Source organism: Erinaceus europaeus, chromosome 4, assembly GCF_950295315.1.
Source record: "Erinaceus europaeus chromosome 4, mEriEur2.1, whole genome shotgun sequence".
NCBI classification, from domain to species: domain Eukaryota; kingdom Metazoa; phylum Chordata; class Mammalia; order Eulipotyphla; family Erinaceidae; genus Erinaceus; species Erinaceus europaeus.
The window spans coordinates 87,453,240-87,471,842 of NC_080165.1; the positions used below are offsets into that span (position 1 = coordinate 87,453,240).

Below are 18,603 nucleotides of genomic sequence, written 5' to 3' on the forward strand. Positions count from 1 at the left end.
AACTTTACCTGGAATGCAGGAGGTTTCTGTAATAGATTCTTAATTCCTGTATGAACCTTTTTGTGTTCTGGTACTTGATACATACTAGCAATCACTTTATAGCCTTTCACTTTAAAAACACATTCAGATAGCCTTCCATTTAGGATCCAGGATCTTGATTAAAACCGCAGAGGTTATAGTGTTTTTGAACTAAAGGTTGTTTTGGTTTGTGGAATTTCCTTCAACTGGAAACACGTATGAGTCTGTGGTTTTAGTGTTTTCCTAGTTTTATAATAGCCTGCTTGTTTGTTTTCATTTTCAGAGCTGTAGATTTTACCATTCATTTCCATATTTTATAAAGGACTGATTTTCTCTCTCTCTTTTTTTTTTCCAGTTGAAAGAGACAAGGATTTTTCTCACCAACGGAGGCATTATAAAGAATTCCGTTTTGATCTTACTCAAATTCCTCATGGAGAAGCAGTAACAGCAGCTGAATTCCGAATATACAAAGACCGAAGCAACAGTAGATTTGAAAATGAAACAATTAAGATTAGTATATATCAGATCATCAAGGAATACACGAATAGGTATCAACTTTTTGTCTAATTTATATTAGTAAATGCATACTATAACAAAGTCCATTATTATCTCATGGGATGTGTCAAATTTTATTTTCTTTGAGTATAATGACATTCATATACACTGAAAAGTAAAAACTAATTGATATGAAATATCTTACACATTCCACAGCCTTTTCCTATTCCTGACACCAGTCTGCATACAAAATAGTCTTCGCCATCCTATGCTTTCTAAGCCTATTGTCTTAAAATGAGAATGCTTCCATTTCATTCTTCATTTATGGAATGTATTATTAAGATAATCTAAACCACTTGGTGGTTTATAGGTTACAGAAGAGACTATTTTTCTTGGCCATAGTTGTGTGAGTGTGTATGTGTTATAATCTGATACAAGATATTGCATTTGTAGCAGGTCTGAGAGTTACCCTCTATGGATTTTTTTTCTATAAAATATCTACTTCAAATGGTGGAAAATGGGCAGCTGGCAATATAGAAAAATCTCGCCATCTATGGCATGCACTTCACAATCCATGCAACCCAGATTCACGTTATAACACCATTGGAGAGGTGCTATAATACTGGACGAAGTTCCAATGCTTTGGTGTCTCTGTCTCTTCCTTAATTAAAAAAAAGAAAAAAAGAAAAAGAAATGGCATGAAGCAGATAAACATTATGTGTATATGAAGCTCTGACTCAGTAAGAAAAAACTAAGAAGATAAAAGACAAAAAAAGGCAGATAATCTAAAATATTAAATGAAAAAAACATTTTAGTTGGCACAGTGGCTAGAACATAAGACTTGTACATGTAAGGTCCTGGATTAAATCCCTTGTCCACATATCCCATAATAATGGTGTGATTCTCATGAGTTAAACTTTACTTTGTTAAGGTTTCAACTATTTGAACTTTTTTTTTTTAAATTTTTTATTTAAGAAAGGATTAAAAAACAAAACCATAAGGTAGGAGGGGTACAACTCCACACAATTCCCACCACCCAATCTCCTTAACCCACCCCCTCCCCTGATAGCTTTCCCATTCTCTAGCCCTCTGGGAGCATGGACCCAGGGTCATTGAGGGTTGCAGAAGGTAGAAGGTCTGGCTTCTGTAATTGCTTCCCTGCTGAACATGGGCGTTGACTGGTCGGTCCATACTCCCAGTCTGCCTCTCTCTTTCCCTAGTAAGGTGTGTCTCTGGGGAAGCTGAGCTCCAGGACACACTGGTGGGGTCTTCAATCCAGGGAAGCCTGGCCAGCATCCTGGTGGCATCTGGACCTGGTGATTGAAAAGAGAGTGAACATACGAAGCCAAACAAATTGTTGAGCAATCATGGATCCCAAGCTTGGAATAGTGGAGAGGAAGTGTTAGGGAGGTACTCACTGCAAACTCTAGTGTACTTCTTTCAGGTATATATTTTGCAGTAGTTTATGGATACATGTGAACATAACCTCTCTCTCACAGAAACTGGTGTATATCTAGGTTATGGGACTTTGTTAGAAGGTGAACCACCTGAGATGAAATTAGAGTGTAGTATAAAAGGAAAGGTCTCATCCAAGTAATGAAGCTGAAGGGTTGTCATACCACACGTCAAGTCTCTGGACACAGTCTGAGGTGAAGTATGTTGAGGTGGCAATCATTGCGTTGGTTAGGTTGTGATTGGTGGATGCAATATTATTTGGTATGGATTGGGAGATGCATACGGGAAAGTGGGCCCTATCCAAGGGTTCCAGGAATGGGGGAAGTAGGGGCTCTATAGTGGAGATGTGAGGTTCCTGCTGTCTTAGGGTTCAAAAACACAATCAATAGTTAATGTTATCATCACATTATTTGGTAATTGGGTTAACTTTGAAAAGTCCTTTTGTTAGGGTTTGCTGTACAGTTCCCAGTATCTTGTATATAGCTGTGCTATTGGATGCTTCTAATCTACTTGGTCTAGGCTTTTGAGAGAGTCCGCATATCAAATAAACAGCCTATATATTAAAAAGATTCAGTTAGTGTTTTGAGAAACTTTGAGACGTACAACTGATTTTCGCCCTCTCATATTAATTAACTACTGATTTATATGTCTACATTTTGCTAGGAGTGTACATAAACACCATTCCCACCACCAAAAGACTGTGACCCATCCCTCCCACCCACTCCCACCCCTCAATGGCCCAGGAAGCTGCCCCTCACCACAGGGTTTTTACTTTGGTGCCCTACTTACAATATGATCAGGTCCTGCTTTTAGTTTCCCTTTCAGATCTTCTTCCTCAACTTCTGTTGATGAGTGGGATCATCCCATACTCATCTTTATCTTTCTGACTTAGTTCACTTAACATAATTCTTTCTAGCTCTGTCCAAGATGGGTCAGAGAAGGTGGGTTCATTGTTCTTGATAGCTGCATAGTATTCCATTGTGTATATAGACCACAGCTTTCTCAGCCACTCATCTGTTGTTGGGCATCTGGGTTGCTTCCAGGTTTTAGCTATTATGAATTGTGCTGCTATGAACATAGGAGTACATACCTCTTTTTGGTTGGGTGTTATGGAATCCTTGGGGTATAAACCCAAGAGAGGAATTACTGGATCATATGGAAGGTCCATGTCTAGCCTTCTGAGAGCTTTCCAGACTGCTCTCCACAGAGGCTGTACCAATTTACATTCCCACCAGCAATGTAAAAGGGTTCCTCTGTCCCCACATCCTCTCCAGCATTTGTTGCTGCTGTCCTTTTTGATGTATGCCATTCTTACAGGAGTGAGGTGGTATCTTAGTGTTGTCTTAATTTGCATTTATCTGACAATCAGTGACCTAGAGCAGTTTTTCATATGTTTGTTAGCCTTTTGGATCTCCTCTGAGGTGAATGTTTTGTTCATATCCTCTGCCCATTTTTGGATGGGGTCATTTGCTTTTTTGGTGCTAAGTTTGCTGAGCTCTTTATATATTTTGGTTATTAGTTTCTTGTCTGATGTCTGGCATGTGAAGATCTTCTCCCATTCTGTGAGGGGTCTCTCTGTTTGTTTAATAGTTTCTTTGGATATGCATAAGCTTTTCAATTTGATGTAGTCCCATTGGTTTGTTTCTGCTTTAGTCTTCCTTGCAATTGGGTTTGATTCATCAAAGATGTCCTTGAGGTGTAGGTGGGTAAGTGTTTTACCAATGTTTTCCTCTAAGTATTTGATTGTTTCTGGTCTGACATCTAGGTCTTTGATCCATTTGGAGTTGATTTTTGTTTCTGGTGAGATAAAGTGGTTCAATTTCATTCTTCTGCAAGTTTCAACCCAGTTTTCCCAGCACCATTTATTGAAGAGAGCCTCCTTTTCCCATTTAATTCTTTGGGCCCCCTTATCAAAGATTAGATGCCCATAGGTGTTGGGATTTATTTCTGGGCTTTCAATTCTGTTCCACTGGTCTGTGTGCCTATTTTTGTTCCAGTACCATGCTGTTTTGATGATGATGGCTTTATAATATAGTTTAAGAGCTGGGAAGTTTGATGCCTCCATTTCTGTTTCTTTTCCTCAAGATGGTTTTGGCAATTCTAGGTGTTTTCAGGTTCCAGATAAATGATTGTAGTGTTTGTTCTATTCTCTTAAAGAAGCTTGGTGGAACTTTGATGGGTATTGCATTGAATTTGTATATAGATCTGGGGAGAATATTCATTTTGATGATATTTATTCTTCCAACCAATTAGCATGGGATATCTTTCCATTTCTTGGTATCAGTTTCTATTTCCTTGAGTAGCGACTCATAGTTTTCAGCATACAGGTCTTTCACTTCTTTGGTCAACTTTATTCCTAGGTATTTGATTGATTTTGCTGAAACAGTAAATGGGAGTGATTTCTGGATGTGTTCTTCTTCAGATTTAGTGTTTGCATAAAGAAATGCCACTGATTTTTGTACATTGATTTTGTAGCCTGATACCTTGCTATATATACTGCCTAATAACTTCCAGTAGTTTTCTACTGGATTCTTTAGGTCTTTCTATGTATACTATCATATCATCTGCAAATAGTGAGAGCTTGACTTCTTCCCTTCCAATCTGTATCCCTTTGATTTCTTTCTCTTGCCTGATTGCTATGGCAAGAACTTCCAATACTATGTTGAAGAGTAACGGTGACAGTGGACAGCCCTGTCTAGTCCCCGATCTGAGGGGGATTGCTTTCTGCTTCTGTCCATTGAGTATGATGTTGGCTGTAGGTTTGCTATATATAGACTCCACTATCTTGAGGAATTTCCCATCTATTCCCATTTTTTGTAGAGTTTTGAGCATGAATGGGTGTTGGATTTTGTCAAAGGCTTTCTCTGCGTCTATTGAGATAATCATGTGGTTTTTGGCTTTGCTTTTATTGATGTGGTGAATGACATTAATTGACTTACAGATGTTGAACCAGCCTTGCATTCCTGGGATGAATCCCACTTGGTCATGATGAACAATCTTTTTGATGTGTTGCTTGGTTGGCCAAGATCTTGTTTAATATTTTGGCATCTATGTTCATCAGAGATATTGGTCTGTAGTTTTCCTTTTTTGTTCTGTCCCTATCAGCTTTTGGTATCAGGGTGATGTTGGCTTCATAAAAGGTAGAAGGCAGTATTCCTGTTTCTTCAATCTTGTGGAATAGCTTAAGAAGTATGGGTATTAACTGTTTCCTGAAAGTTTTGTAGAATTCATTTGTGAAGCCATCTGGTCCAGGACTTTTGTTGTTGGGGAGATTCTTAATAACGGTTTCAATTTCTTTGTCTGTGATTGGTGCATTTAGATTTTGTAGTTCTTCTTGGTTCAGTTTTGGAAGTGCATATGTTTCTAGGAATTGTTCCATTTCTTCCAGATTCTCTAGCTTGGTGGCATATAGTTCTTTATAGAAGTTTCGCAGTATTCTCTGGATTTCTTGGTGTCAGTTGTGATATCTCCTCCATCGTTTACAATTCTATTAATTTGAGTCTTCTCCCTTTTTTGTTTGGTGAGTCTGGCTAGGGGTTCTTAAGGAGCATATTGTTTAGTTTCCAAATTCTGTGTGTTTTAATAATTTTCTGTTTGTTATTAAATGTTAGTTTTACTCCACTGTGGTCTAAGAAGATACTTGGGATGATTTCAGTGCTCTTGAATTTATTGATACTGTCTTTGTGGCCTAACATGTGGTCTATCCTTGATTATGTGTTATGTGGATTTGAAAAGAAGGTGTATTCCAGTGTTTTGGTGTGGAGGAGTCTGAAAATGTCCAAGAGGTCTAGTGTGTCGATCTCTTCATTCAATTCTCTTGTATCTTTATTGGTTCTCTGCTTTGTTGATCTGTCTAAGTGTGAGAGTGGGGTATTGAAGTCTCCCACTATTATTGTATTACTATTGATGTATTTTTGAAATTCTTTCAGTAGATGCTTAATGTATTTAGATGGTCCCTCGTTGGGTGCATAGATGTTAATAATTGTTAAGTCTTCTTGGCTGATTGATCCTCTAATCATTATGTAATGTCCTTGGCTATCTTTTTTTACTTTATTTAATTTAAAATCTATCGTGTCTGAGATGAGAATGGCTGTTCCTGCCCTTTTTTGTGGTCCGTTAGCCTGTATGATAGTTTTCCATCCTTTCACTTTAAGTCTGTGTTTATCTTGTTGTGACAGATGGGATTCTTGCAAGCAGCATATGGTTGGGTTATGTTTTCGGATCCATCCCCCCACCCTGTGCCTTTTGATGGGTGAGTTTAAGCCATTGACACTTATTGATATTATGGATTTAATGTATTGTAGTGCCATTGTTCTAAAAAAATTTTGTTTGCTCTGATATATTGGAAGTATTATAGTGATGTTCTTATTTATAAGAGATCTTTTAGTACCTCTTTCAGGGCCGGCTTGGTGATGGTTGCCTCCTTTAACTGTTGTTTGTGTAAGAAGGTTTTGATCCCTCCATCTAGTTTGAATGAAAGTCTAGCAGGATACATTATCCTTGGTTGAAACTCTTTTTCATTCAAGGCTCAATAGATATCTTGCCACTCCTTTCTGGCTTTTAGAGTTTGAGTGAAGAAGTCTGCAGATAATCTTATGGGTTTTCCCTTGTATGTGACTTTTTGTTTCTCTCTTGCAGCCTTTAGGATCCTTTCTTTATCCTTACTTCTTCTCATTGTGACTATGATGTGTCTTGGTGTCTTCAGGTCTGGGTTGATTCTGTTTGGTACTCTCTGTGCCTCTTGAATCTTGATATCCTTTCTGTTATTCAGGTCTGAGAAGTTTTCTTCTATTATTTCCTCTAGAATGTTTGCTTCCCCTTCCTCTCTTTCTTCCTCTGGCAGGCCAATTATACGAATGTTACTTCTTTTGCGATCATCCCATATGTCTCTGTTGTTGTTTTTAGTGTCTCTCAATCTATTTTTAAGCTCTTTCACCTCTTTCTTTGTTTTCTCTAACTCATCCTCTGTCTGACTAATTCTGTTTCCTGCTTCTGTTAGTCTGCTTTCCCTGGCCTCAGCTTTTTTCTTCATTACAGCTATTTCAGCTTTCAGTTCTCTAATTGCCTCAAGATAATCAGTATTTTCCTTGGGCGTCTCAACTGTTGTTTCCCTAATACTGCCATTCCTTTCCTCCAATGTTGTTTTCATTTCTGTGATTAATAAGTTTATTATTGCTTGCATACTTTTCTTATCTATGGTTACTTCTGGCTGATTTGTAGTTTCTTCTGGACTCTTGTCTTCATTCATTGGAGTAGCAGTTTTATTTGTTTTTTATCTACCCATTCTTTTAATTTATGTGTTTCTCTTTTTTATGCTCTTTGTTCCTCTGTTGTTGTGTCTTGAGTACAAGTAACACTGTACTAAATACCTTTATGACAATTGCACTCACCAACCTCCGGAATTACAGTAGCAATTGAAGTAAGTATTGAAGTAGTTTAATCGTTACCAGTTAGGTTAGCCAAACAATTTCTCCAGTCCGTGAAAAAATAGTAACCAAATCCCAGTGAGGAAAGAGAAAAGAACGAAAGGATAGCAAGAATAGACAGTTATGCAAATCTACTATCCACTGTATATTCTAGGGTAACTGAGGGGAAAGTGAACTAGAGCACAGATACACACATAGAGAGTCCACTCTGAGTCAGATTTCTTCCCCAAAATAATTCCCAAATTCAGAAAGGCAAAGAAGGAAGAAGTGTATGACAAGATAAAAAAAAAAAAAAGAGAGAGAGAGAGAGACAAGAGAGAGAAAAGGTAGAAGATAAGAAAAAGAGTTGTAATTAAAGAGCAGTGAAAGGAAATTCCCAAATGTGTATCAGTGAATTCAAAAAAGCACCCTGTTTGGTGGTGTGGGGGATCCTGCTAGGAGCTGGTCCCCAGGGACTGCTTGGGGGGGGGAAGTAGCTATGCTTGAAAATTAAAAGGAAGAAAAAAAAAGTTTTTTTTCCCCTTTTTTCCTACTCTAATTCTTAACCCAAATTAAGTTATAGTCACCTCCTGGTGTCACTGCTAGGACCCCCTATTGACTGTCCTGCTAAAGGCAGAAAATCCTACTGTTTCCAGGAGATGTGGTTGGAGCTCAGCTGCTAGCAGCTTTTCAGTCCGCCATCTTCCCTGAACTTTTTTTTTTTTTAAGGTTTACAGTTTCTTTCTTTCTTTTTAAAAAATATTTATTTATTTATTCCCTTTTGTTGCCCTTGTTTTATTGTTGTAGTTATTATTGGTGTTTTTATTGATTTCGTCATTGTTGGCTAGGACAGAAAGAAATGGAGAGAGGAGGGGAAGACAGAGAGCAGGAGAGAAAGAGACACCTGCAGCTACACCACTTGCGAAGCTACTCACTCCCCTGCAGGTGGGGAGCCGAGGGCTTGAACTGGGATCCTTATGTCGGTCCTTGTGCTTTGCACCACCTTCGCTTAACCCGCTGCATAAACCAACTCCTGGCTTACAGTTTTTCTAATTCATTTTTATTTTAATGAGAGAGATACAGAAAGGAGTGGGGGAGAAAGATTGAGTGAGAGAGAGGCACCCGGGCACTGCTCAGTTTTAGTTTATGGTGGTGCTAGAGACTGTATCCTGAAATATCCTGGAGTTTTTAGATACAGAGGGAGAGAAGAAAATTTTCATAACACTGAAGATTTATGGCGTGTGGTGGGGGCCAGCCTGGAGTCTGGGTTTTCCCATTACAAAGCAGGTACACTATCCAGATGAGCTACCTTGCTGATGCTAAATAAATAAATCTTAAAAAAAATAAATAGAAGCGAGGAGGTGACTCACCCAGGAGAGAGTATATATTATTGCACAAGGATCTGGGTTTGAGTTCCTGGCCACTGCAAAAGCACCTGATGTACGGAAACTTCACAAGTGGTGGGACTGTCCAGCAGTGTGTCTCTTTTGCTCTCCATCTTTCTATCTCTTTCATCTTTTATCTAAGAAAGAGTAGTGGAGTCTTGCAGGCAACAAACCACAGTGATGCCTCTACTGATTAAAAAATAAAAAAAGAATCCTTAGTTGATATTAGTTGGTTTTAATCCAATTTACCTGGGTAAATCCTATTACATATGTTTATCTACTTTTGATGAGCAGTTTTACTACTCAAAAATGTTCTTTTTTGAATATTCAAAAATGTTCTTACTGAAAGTTTATATTGAAATCCATTGCTAGTATCTTCTATTTTTAGATAAAAAGCTCCCCTCTCATGAATATACTGTCTTTCTTTGAAAATGGAAATACTGTACTTGAGGTGCTGGGTGGTGGAACATTTGGTTGAGCACACATATTTCAATGGGCAAGGACCCAGGTTCGAGCCCCAGGCCTCCACCTGCAGGGGCAAAGCTTTGAGAGTGGTGAAGCAGTGCTGCAGTTGTCTCTCTGTCTCTTCCCCTCTTTATCTCACTCTTGATTTCTGGCTATCTCTATCCAATAAAGAAAGAAATGGAGAGAGAGGAAGAAAGGGAAAGAAAGAGAAAAAGAGAGGGGAAGGAAGGAAAGGAGGGAGGAAGGAAGATTACTTGATATATCAGGTACAAATTGTGCTTCTAAGTGTTTAATAACATCAGAAAATGATCATGTTGTCATTTTGATTGACAAAAAAACAAGAAACATGAATGTATTCATTAGGATATAATTTTAAGTAAATTCATATGGGAACAGATTTGAAAGAAGAATCACATGCTCATTGTAGTGGGCTTGTTTGTTTGTTTTGTATGTGGGATTATTTATTGTGGATAATTTCAAATTTTTCCTTTCTGTATTTTCTAGATTTTTATGATAAAATTGTTCAATAATAAAAACCCATTATAAATAGGAGAAGACAGTAAAATACGTTTCCTACTGATTTCTCAACGAAACAATTTTCTAAGCTTTTCCAAGAAGTGGAAAAACTCAAACAAAATGAAACAAAACAAAATCTAACTCCAGAACTTAGAAAATAAGTAGTTTTTTTTTTTTCTTAAACTATGGAAGTTACTTCATCCACAAGAAACAAAGCAAAGAAAAAAATTTTTTTCCTTTATTTTACAAAAGCATTTCAGAACATTAACTTTAGTTCTCTGAGACTGAGGAAGAATGCATTAAAAACTTTTCATTTATGTATCATGTAGTTGCAGTTAGAACATAAAAATTCAACTTAAAAAGCAATTTCAAAGTCCAGTTATTACTATGGAGATTCTGCAGAAATTGTTCACTGGATTGCATTCCTGTGACCACAATGGTTCTAGGCTTAACTCCTGCACCACTTTATACCAGAACTGAGTAGTGCACTGACTCTCTCTTTCTCTATCTCCCTCCTTTTATCCCTCCTCCATTCTTCCCCTTCCTCCCATATAAAGAAAATAAGAAAACATAAAATCCAATTATTACTTTTTACTATTATCTCTGATATTTCATATTTCTGAAACAAAGAACTAAATTGTAGCTAGGAAAGGAAACTAGTGCTCTCTATAACCATTTTCAAAGTTTGGACCACTACTTCTATCTTCAAATACATAAGTTTTATTTACTTAATGTTTTGAATTAAACTCAGAAACTATTGAAAAGGAAGTGTAGACTGCATTTTTAATGTAGTGACTTCAGAATGTATATGTACATACATTTCTTTATCTGTGTGAATAGACACAAGCATACATGCACATTTCATGCATGTAAAACTCACTTCCATTAAGGTACTATACAGAATGGTAAGGTGGAGATCAGTGCAGTAATTTAAACAAACATTTCATAGATATGTTTTATTTATTTATTTATAAATATTTATTTATTCCCTTTTATTCCCCTTGTTGTTTTATTGTTGTAGTTATTCTTGGATAGGACAGAGAGAAATGGAGAAAGGAAGGGAAGACAGAGAGGGGGAGAGAAAGACACCTGCAGACCTGCTTTACCGCTTGTGAAGCAACTCCCCTGCAGGTGGGGAGCCGGGGGCTCGAACTGAGATCCTTACAGCGGCTATGTCGGTCCTTGTGCTTTGTGCCATATGTGCTTAAGCCACTGTGCTACCGCTGGACTCCCTTATTTATTTATTTTTACCAGAGCACTGCTTAGCTCTGGTTTATGGTGGTACAAAGGATTGAGCCTGAGACTTTGGAGCCTCAGGCATGAGAATCTCTTTGCATAGCTATTATGATATCTACCTCCACCCTCATAGATGTGTTTTATATTTGATATATTAATCAGTCTGTTAACCTAATAGTCTATGAACACTTTAACAGTATTGTGTAGCCAAGTATGGAACAGAACACCTATCATTTATGAAATTGATCATATCCTCTCATTCACCTTTATTTATCTTATTGAGATTTAAAACTCTTAAAATGATTTGTTAGCTAAGAAAATAGCAAGCATAATGGGGACATAAAGGCTTCTATACCAGGTCCCAGGTTTCTAAGGTCCCAGGTTTAATCCTTGGTAACACCATGAATTAGAAATGAGAATTGTTCTGATAAGAATGAAAAATAATACTAAAGTAAAAGTTTGTAAAGTTATGTGTTTTATTTTTTATCATCTCTGCAATTATTCCCTACTTCTACTTAAATGTATATAATTTAAAGAAGTGTTCTGATATATATCCTCATCTCCCAATTTTGTATCCAAAATGTAGATAGGAAAGAAAACTAGCACTTCTCTATAGTAATTTTTCAAAGTTAGGACCACTCCTTGTATCCAAAAATCCTTTTTTTATTGGTGAAAAACAATATCACACTGCATCATTTCACTTATTTAATCTTTTCATATAGGGCTGAAAACCCCCAATTTTATATACAAGGCACTGCTCTTCAGTCACACCTCATATATCTGGCATTATGGGGAAATGAGGTTTCCACATGATTGAATTTTCCAGATAATTCAGCTGAGTTTGGCATGCTTTGCTGAGCACCTACCATGTGGCAAGCACAGGGGACTTAGGCCTAGTAAATGAGATCCGAAAAGCTCTAAAGCTCATAGCCTGAGGGCTGAAGGTTGTGGTGGGCCTGCCTCACACAGAGTTAAATAACTATAATACAATGTGCTAAGCACTGTGATGTAAGTATGCTCTAAGTGTTGTGGAAATACACATGAAGAGAAAATTAGTTCTCTATGTAGGAGAGTGAGAAACCTTTGGGGACATCACTGAGAGGAATTCACCCATGAGTGGGACTTTTTCAAGATAAGGAAGAATTTATTTGAGGGAGAAGAAGTGGTAGGAGAGAGAAGTATATCCTAGCAGAAATAACCTGGAAGAAATCCATTAGCATTAAAATGTTTCAGTTATTTAGTTTAAGAACTAAATAATGCAAAATAAGTACATAAGTCTATGTCAGTAACAACCACCACTAAGAATTTCAGTCAGCACCTATACATACATAAAATGCTCACATATAATGTCCATCTGGTACCATAAGTACTTCACTTCTTCTTCTAGCATTTGCCCTTCTTCTGTAGCCAGTCAACAGGTCAGGTTGAAAGCTGTCAGGAGCTGCTTGTTGCTGGCTTTGAAAGTGACTGGGATCCAAGTGGATTCAGTCGGCTAGGAAGGATCGTCAGTTTCCCCAATAAATGGGTACTCACGGGATCCACCACGAGAAGGTCGATCCAATGCATCCCAGTACTTCACTAGAAATATGTTTTCTCACATATATGTATTTGTGTGTTCTCCCAAGAAAATGTATTATGTCATATGTAAACTTTTACTAACATTCTGTTATGAATTTATATATTCTGTGCTCCATCATTCAAACATTTTGAGCTAGCCTGCTTGATGTCATTAGCCACCCTTAATATTTGGATATATTTAGTTAAGCTGTCATCAGTCCAGTTCACAGTCAGCTTTGTATTTACAGCAACTCCCTACCTCTGCTTCCCTATGATTTGTGATTCATTTCAGAATGTACACTAACAATTTCTACTCAGGAAGTTTATGTGGCCTCTTGAGAGCAGTGCAAAGAAACAGTATTCAGGTGCTTTCTGACGTATTTTGTATATATACAGGAGAGTGCATAAACAGCACTGGCATAACTGCTCTATAGGAATTGTGCTTTATGTTAATATTAGAGTTTCTCAACTGGAGTGATTTGGCTTTCAAGAGACAATTAGAAATGTGGAGATAAACTCGGTTGTCATGTCACACTAGGTGATGCTGGAGGTTGTTATGCTACTAGCCCCTGAAGTAACTAGAGAAGCTCATGGAAGTCTCTTGATGTCTATAGGGATTCATGCTGCTCTTCCTCCAACAAAGAATGATTTGCCCCTAAATAGTCACAATGCCAAATTTAATATATATGTCCCTATTTATGAAGTTAAACCATAAAACAAAACAAAAAAAATGGGGAAAACTTGTGCCTGAGAGTCAGCTTTTCTTTGTCATATTTTGTGTCAGAAGAGTCATAGCATAAAAAAGACTTCTTGGGGTTTGCACTGGGTTCATTTGCTCATTCAGTTCGTTGTTCTCTCATAAAAATAAAATTGTGCTGTGGAGGTGGCTCAATAGTAGAGTATGTGCTACACTCTGGGTTCAGTTCCCTACCATCATCTTAAAGTAATCAAGAACCAAAAAAGATGAAATAGTTATAGTAGTAGAAATTTCAGAAAGAGCTAAAGAGAACTGTATAGATCATACCTTATGAAGAGGGAGCAGAAATGTAGCTTTCTCTTAAAAGTTATCTGTGTTATCTTCCAAACAGTTTTCTAAATCTTTTCTTGGTCAATTTTAATGCTTCTTGATTTGATAGTAGAATGGGGTGCTTAAACTCTGTTAACTGCTTTTTATTTTAAACTTCCCTACATCTTTTCTTCTTCTTTTCTCACTTTCTTTTGTATAAAAACATATGCTTACATATATGTAATTGAAATCAGAGTAAATTAAAAAAATTCTCGGAGGGTTGGTGAAATAAATAGCTCACTAGGTTAGTTTGTTGCTTTGTTGTGTGCACAAATCAGGTTTGAGCCTGGCCTCCACCACACTGAAGCAAGTTTTAGTTTTATGATCTCTTTCAAGCTCTCTGCCTCAGAATCTCTAATATTATTATTCTGAATCTCTAATGTTATTATTATTATTTTAATTTCTTTACTGAGGGATTAAGGGTTTACATTCAACAGTAAAATACAATAGTTTGTGCATACATAATACATATGCACAATACATGCATAACATGTCCCAGTTTTCTCTATAACAATACAGTCACCACTAGGTCCTCCTCTGCCAAGACCTGAACCCTCCCCCTCTCCTTAAAGTACTTTATTTTGGTGCAATGCACCAAATCCAGTCTAAGTTCTGCTTTGTCTTTTAAAGATTTTACTTATTTATCCATGAGAAAGGTAGGAGGAGAGAAAGAACCAGGCATCACTCTGGTACATGTGCTGCTGGGGATTGAATACTATTATTTATTATTTATTATTATTATTCTTTAACATAACTCATTTGGAAAGTGCCTGTTTCACCATGGCAAAATAGAATTTTTTTTTTATTCTCCCTTTTGTTACCCTTGTTTTATTGTTGTTGTAGTTATTATTGTTGTTGTTGTTGGATAGGACAGAGCGAAGTGGAGAGAGAAGGGGAAGACAAAGGGGGAGAGAAAGATAGACACCTCCAGACCAGCTTCACCACTTGTGAAGCGACTCCCCTGCAGGTGGGGAGCTGGTGGCTCAAACCGAGATCCTTATGCTGGTCGCTGGTCCTTACACTTTGTGCCACCTGCGCTTAACCCCCTGCGCTACCTCCTGATGCCCGACATAATAGAATCTTAAGTCCACAGCACTGGAGGAATTTTCAGTGCTATGATGTCTCCCTCTCTTTGTCTGTCTCTCCCTTTGTAATAAAAAATAATTGGCCCTGAGCAGAGAAACCTCAGCAGCAATCAAACTGAACTAAACTAAACTAAAACGAATATTTCCTTTTGATTATTTCTTACTGATAAAGATAAAATTTTGTTTCCTATTAAAGTTTTTGACAATTCTTTAGACTTTTATAATTTAATTTTTTATCATCATTGTGGTTATTATTGTTGTTATTGATATCGTTGTTGTTGGATAGGACAGAGAGAAATGGAGAGAGGAGGGGAAGACATAGAGGGAGAAAGAAAAATAGATACCTGCAGACCTGCTTCACCACCAGTGAAATGACCCCCGTGCAGCTGGGGAGCCAGGGGCTGAAGCTGGGATCCTTACAAAGGTCCTTGCGAGTTGCACCATATACATTTAACCTGCTGAGCCCGACCCCCTATAACTTATTATTTTTTTAATTGTTTTTGCGGCAACTTTGGTATACAAGCCTATAAATGTTTGAGAAGTACAATTTTTCATTTCATCAAAATCTACCACTTCCCCCCTACTGAATAACTAGTATCCTTCCACCAAAGTCCATTGAGCCACTTTTTCCATTACAGGGTAGTGGAGCTCCAGGATACAATGGTGGGGTCCTCTTTCTAGTGAAGGCTGGTTGGCATCATGGTAGCATCTGGAACCTGGTGGCTTAAAAGAGTTAACTTATGTATAAAGCCAAACAAATTGTTGACTAATCATGAACCTAAAGGCTGGAATATTGCAGATGAAGATTTGGGGCCTCCATTTTGTAGATAGTAGGCCTATTTTAGGTATATTCTGAAGGGCCTGTGACTTTACTATATGTTACCTGAGCCTGGCATCTGAGATGCAGGTGGACCCAAGGTATTGTCTGGGGAGATGGCGATAAGCTGGATTAGGAAAGAGAGTAGCTACAAAATATGTGGAAATATATAGGTATTGTTAACTTTAAACCCCAGCGGTTTGATCTGGGGCCCATATTCAGCACAGGAGCCTGTGTAACATCTGCATCCCTGTAGGTCTGAGCTCATATTCTATGGTCACGGCTAGGAATATTCAGGCTGCACCAATTTATGACCCATCTTCATCAGGTAGTAGGTAGGTATGTTGTCCAATCTTCCTTTGGAGAACGTAACATTCCCTACCATTATTGATCCACATTAAGGGCAAGGTCCTATAGGGGCCCACAAAGGGGTTCATTATGTTGTTCTTAATGGAGATGACCAGTGACAGTGGCGAGAGGGATTTGTTCGAGGTCTAGGCCCATCATGTCTGTGTGGGAATCCCAGGACTCCCTGACTAGGGCCCCAGGTGAAACGGTGGCCTGGTTGTGACTAAGGAGTCATAATTAAGGTATGCCAGTCTCTTTCCCTTATTCAGCTATTGTAGTCCTTACTTTGTCTGACACAGCTTTGGAGTGATTAGGGGACGTGTAATGGGCGGTAGGAGAGGAAAGTATCTAGGTCTAAGTAGAATCTGTTTCATTAGGTACTTTAAGGTGTCTTTTTAGTTCTTTTTACTTTCTTGCTTCATTTTTTGACTCACTGCAAATTATTGTGCACATCTGTTTTAAGGTATATATTTCCCCCTAACTTATGGGTACATGTACATATGCCCTATCTCACAGGCCTTGGTCTATATCTAGGTTTTGAGGTTTTGTTAAAAAGTGTGCCACTCAAAATGGAGTTAAGGAGTCCTATGAACTAGGAACAGTCTCACCAGAGTAATGAAACTGAAGAGTTGACATTTTAAGCCTGCCATCTCTGAACACAGTCCCAAGTGAAGCATGCTGAGGTGGTACTTGTTGCATTGATTAGGTTGGCATCAACAGATGCAGTGTCAGTTGGTATGAGTTGAGAGAAGCATGCAGGAACGTGAACCTTGCCCTAGAGTTTCTAGGACTAGGAGATGTTTGGGCTTTATAGAGGAAGGGGAGGGGAAGGTTCCTGCTGTCTTAGGGTTTAAGAAGGCATTTTTTATATTTTATAGCTATAAAGCTATAACCAAATTACTTGGCAATTGGGTTAACTTTGAAAATCCCATTGTCAGGGATTGCTGTATCATACAAAACCTCACCATAAATTATGACCTTTTAAGCTATGTATATATAGCTGTATCTTATAAAGTAACATCAACGGTTGCTTCTGTTCTCCCTGGTCTAAGCCTTTTGGAGACAATATTTCAAAGAACAAGTCATTATTAGAAATGTATTAACAATTTGAGCCCACCATTAAATTCAATCTCATTTCCAGTTTGAAGTCTTATGTGCTTAGATTGAGTGTCTTAAACTTTTTGTTACATAGACCATAGGCTGAGTATATTTGACTTTTTAGCCTTCTCTAGCAGCCTTCAGAATTATGTCTTTGCTCATGACCTTTGCCATTTTTTTACTATTATGTGCCTTGGTCATTGTAGATCTAGATTCATTTTTCTTTCATTATTATTATTAAATTTATTTTGGAATTAATGGTTTATAGTCGACAGTAAAATAAAATACAATAGTTGGCACATATGTAACATTTCTCAGTTGTCCACATAACAATTCAAACCCCACTAGGTCCTTCTCTGTCTTCTAGGACCTGAACCCTCCCCCACCCTCATCCCCCCCCCCCACAGTCTTTTACTTTGGTGCAATACATCAACTCCAGTCCAAATTCTGCTTTGTGTTTTCCCTTCAGTTCTTATTTTTCAACTTCTGTCAATGAATGAAGCCATCCCATATTCATCCTTCTATTTCTAGCTTTATCTTATTTAACATGTATTTCTTCAAGCTCCATCCAAGCTGAGGTGAAGAAATTGAATTCACCAAGTGGTGAGATTTTGACTTAGTGGCATGGAATCAAGCAAAGGGTAAATTTTCATGTTAGCTGGGTGTCTCTTTGTCCTTGCCATTTGGATTTTGAACTCTTTCTGGTAAATGGTACTAAAATAAAATGAATGAATTTCTGTAAATCAAATTCATAAATACAAGTTATTAATAAACTTTTGGTATAATATCATTGTATAAATAACTGTTGACCCTAATTATTCTATCAAATATAAACTGGACAACTTAGTTTAAAAAATTAGTAGTTTTTTATGAGATTAAGAGGTTACAGGGTATAGTCAGTTCCAGCCTGCACCCATCACCAAAGTTTTCTGCCCCCACCCTTACCACTAAACACCATATTTCTCATAATTTCAAAGACAGTATTTTTTACAAGTTTATATATTTCAAATCTTTAGATTCCACATGTGTGAAACCATCTATTAGTTAACCTCCATCTGTTAATTCAGTAAGCATAGCCACCTTCAGTTCCATTTGCTTCCATATTTGGGCTATTGTATATAATGCAGTTATGGGCATGTTGATACATATATCCCTTCAAATTAATGCTTTTTGTGTCCTTTGGATAAATGTACATAATTAAGTGCATTAATAATTTTGTTCAGAAAATGTAATCATAATAATGTACATACAATCTGAGTGGTGTCTCACCTAGTAGATTGCACTTTCCCATGCTTGAGGATCTTGGTGCAAGAATCTGTCCCCCTCTGCTTCCACAGAGCCTTGCCCCACTAGGGAAAGAGAGAGACAGGCTGGGAGTGTGGATCATACATTTCTTAGGCTAAATCAATGATGTTGTATCAGACTAGAAATTTAAGATTGCAGGTGTAACACAGATGGGTGGGAGAAAAGATGTTGTGTGACATAAATGGAGTGCTTATTTCATTTTCAGAGCTTATTATTTGGAAACTGAATTTCCATATAGTTGACCCATTCCCAGCTTAGGTTCCTGTCTTCCCGCCACCCCAGAATACTTTATTTTGCTGCAATGTATCGAACCCAGTCCAAGTTCTCTGTTGTATTTTCCCCCTTCTGTTCT

At 37.7% G+C, this 18,603-nt stretch overlaps 1 protein-coding gene across 1 annotated transcript in view; it reads left to right on the forward strand.

Moving 5' to 3' along the window:
- Positions 1–18,603, forward strand: part of BMP5 (bone morphogenetic protein 5) — a 133,847-nt gene that overhangs the window by 63,519 nt on the left and 51,725 nt on the right. Inside the window, exon 2 of the mRNA XM_007516491.2 lies at positions 374–566. Coding sequence (XP_007516553.1) covers positions 374–566 — 193 coding nt within the window. The remainder of the gene's footprint in view (positions 1–373; positions 567–18,603) is intronic.